The sequence below is a fragment of the Bubalus kerabau genome, chromosome 1 (genome assembly GCF_029407905.1).
Source record: "Bubalus kerabau isolate K-KA32 ecotype Philippines breed swamp buffalo chromosome 1, PCC_UOA_SB_1v2, whole genome shotgun sequence".
Classification (NCBI taxonomy): Eukaryota; Metazoa; Chordata; class Mammalia; order Artiodactyla; family Bovidae; genus Bubalus; species Bubalus kerabau.
In genome coordinates this window covers 210,224,027-210,227,327 of record NC_073624.1, presented here as the reverse complement: position 1 = coordinate 210,227,327, position 3,301 = coordinate 210,224,027, and the positions used below count along the sequence as shown (strand labels likewise).

The 3,301-nt window shown below is 36.6% G+C and overlaps 1 protein-coding gene across 1 annotated transcript; it reads left to right on the top strand.

Annotated features, from left to right (window-relative positions):
* Positions 1-947: 947 nt before the first annotated feature.
* On the top strand, positions 948-1,886 carry LOC129627324 (olfactory receptor 2T27-like). Its single transcript, XM_055546905.1, has one exon. The coding sequence runs from the start codon at positions 948-950 to the stop codon at positions 1,884-1,886; it is 939 nt and encodes a 312-aa protein (XP_055402880.1).
* Positions 1,887-3,301: the final 1,415 nt, after the last annotated feature.

Here is a 3,301-nt window from a genome sequence, read left to right as displayed (position 1 = left end):
TATCCACAAAGATGAAAATTACCAACCCAACTGGCTATATCAATAACAGGTGTCTGGTTGTTTGCTACTGTGTTTCTTTTGCATAATATCAAGAGTCTTGTGACTATGTGGTATCACTATTTGGAATCTGACTCAGAAAGCAGCCTGTTCAACACTGAACTTCTTTCTGTACTTTCTGGATGGTCTTAGATTGTCAAATTCAAAAAAAAAAGTAAAGTAAAAGCAATCTTACACATTGTTTATTTAAAAACAGAAACCTTAAAGATTTCTCTTTTAGAGAAATTTGGTAACATGTTAAGACTAGATCAGAACATTTGCAAAAATTTAGATCTAGTTATAGTAGTTCTAGTTCCCTTACTCTATATCTGTATGTTAGTTGACTCGTTGAGAGTCAAATTCATATTTTGAAATCAAAGAAAGTTATCCTTTGAAAGCTGTTATAATGATCAAAACATGACATATGTAAAACACTCAACACATTTTGTGTAGGTGTGTAGAAGATTACTTATTCACTTAGGATTGAAATCTTTATTTTATCTTTAGTACTTAGAAATCAGAACTATCCAAGACCATGGAATGACTTTAAATATGTGCTGAATTTTTTATAGATAAATAGGCAGATCTATACAGATACATACTTTTTATTCTTTTAATTAAATTGTACTTAAAATTTTCAAAAAGTTTACATTTTTCTTAAAATACTGCAAGTGTAGAGTACTTCTTCAGAAGTACTTATAAAACTGTCTTAAGAAATTTTGCACTAAACTTGTGATAGTGACAACATTCTGTGGTAAAGACATAGAATTAAATGTAGTCAAAACTTTATACATAAAATATATCATTGATATTTCTAAGAAAAAAAAAATGCAAGTGATACATTGTAAAATAAATGTGGACCTAAAGATATCTGTAAACTCTACCCGAGGAGATGAATTGGAATGGACAGAATGGACATATGGAACAACAGGACCGCTGGAACTGACTTTGTTCTCTTGGGGCTATTTCACTGCATCCTGATCCCCAAGCTACTTTTTACTTTCATCTTTCTAGTTTTTCTTGTGGCCCTGATTGTCAATATTATGATGGTGATACTCATTTGGTTGAACTCTCAACTCCATACTCCTATGTACTTTCTTCTCAGTCAACTTTCCTTGATGGACCTCTTGTATATCTCTACTTTTGTTCCCAAGATAGCCATTGACTTTTTGTCTGGACGAAACAACATTTCCTATACTAATTGTGGAATCCAGCTCTTCCTCTTTATGACTCTGGTGGGAGCAGAGTGTCTTCTCCTGGCAGTCATGGCTTACGATCGCTATGTGGCTATATGCCATCCCCTTCACTACTCAATTCTCATGCGCCCTACATTTTGCATTTTCATGGTGGCTGGCACTTGGCTGGGTGCACTTATCAATGCCTTCGTCCATGTTGTCTATGTTCTGAATCTTCCTTTTTGTGGCTCCAGAGAAATCCATCATTTCTTTTGTGAGATCCCAGCTCTCCTGAAACTCGTTTGTACTGACACTTCTCTTTATGAAAATGGTCTTTTTATCAGTGGTGTTATATTTCTCCTCTTTCCAGTATCTGCTATCATGGCCTCATATGGGCAGATTCTCTCCACTGTTTTAAGATTAGAATTAAACATGGGGATGAGGAAGGCTTTGTCAACTTGTTCTTCCCATATGATTGTGGTGATTCTCTTCTATGGAACTGCCATCATCAAATATTTTCTCCCCAAAGCCTATCACACTGCTGAGCAGGACAAAGTGGTCTCTGTCTTCTATACCATCCTCACTCCCATGCTCAATCCCCTCATCTACAGCCTGAGAAACAAAGAGATGTCTGGAGCCCTCAGGAAAGTATTGAGAAGAAAAATAACCAAGTAAGTTGATATCCATTGAGAATAGGAGAAGAAAGAATTGACCTTAGTTACAGAAGGATTTTACAGTAACAGAGATGAGAAATATATAATCAACAAATGGCACTTTTCTGTAGACATCTCATGGCCAAACCACTTCAACCTTATCTTTAGTGGACTGCTAATGAAACATAGTGTGCCTTCCTTCTATGCTTCATAAGATCCTCACCAATTTATTAACAAAAATGCAATGCCAGCAATTTGCCAATCATCAATCAATATAAAAAATGACTTTTTAAAAAAAAATTAGATGAGAAAAAAATGTGAATACTAAGTAATATTGATTCTCTACTACATTTTAAAGTAATTTCCCCTAAACCATTGAGTTGTAACAATATTTAAGTCAATATTTGTAATACATTGGTCAGAACTTTCTTTTTTCAGTTCTTACTATAACATATTTAATTTTGAGCATATGATTCAAGTATGGCTCACAAACACAAGATTTTCTTCTTGCCGGGGTCCAGCCCCAGCTGATCCAGGGTATTCGAAGGAGAGACGGCTAGGCGACCTATTCAAATGTTAATTAGAGATAATAAAGAGGAATAGAATGAGGATAGCTCAGTAGGAAAATTCAGTGGAGAAAAGAAGCTGAGTGGCTTGGTTTACGCGGAAAATCAATATAACCCGTGACACCAGGTTAGCTCTGACCACGGAGGCCACAGGCGCCCTCTCGAATAGCGGAAGGTGCCCCACCTTAGACACCTTCTCGAGTGGGTCTTAGAAGCCCAGGCAAATAAATGGTCGCAGAGGACATCCACGCTCCAGATGGACACTCAGCTGGAAGTTAAAGGGAAGAATGACATGGGGAGACCAAGCGTTGGTGAGCAAGGCCCATAGCTTTATTTTCAACAGGGGCTTTTATACCCTAAGTTACACATAGAGGACAATAGGGGATGCAAAATCAGCAGTCTTTGATGCTTATCAAAAACCAGGGTTTTTTTCCTGCAGATTTATCGTATACAAATGGTTTAGGTGATTTACATCATCTTCTGGCCAGAGGCCTATTAACATTTTATGACTCTTGACAAGGACTTATCAACAAAGACTTATTTTCTCTAAGAGTAATTATTTTAAGGTTTGGCGCCATCTTCCGAAGATAAGATTACGTTCCTATAGGGTGGATGTGAAATGGGTTTACAAAGGAAAGAATTTACTACCTTAAGGGTCTAAAGTTACTAACACCAGGCCACTACTTATTTTTTCTACATACCAACTATATTAATTCATGCACATTCAAGGATACAATTCAGGGGATGTGAAAACTTGGCAACAAACATTGGCTCATCAATGAAATCTTTTACTAGTTTTATTCTGACAGTTTCTAATTCTCTGAGAGGCTCTAAGCTATTTGAATATCTTAAGCTTCCCGTGCCTCTGGAG

What these genes read in the sequence shown, in the direction of transcription:
- LOC129627324 (XM_055546905.1), top strand. Translation starts at nt 948, where the DNA reads ATGGACATATGGAACAACAGGACCGCTGGAACTGACTTTGTTCTCTTG.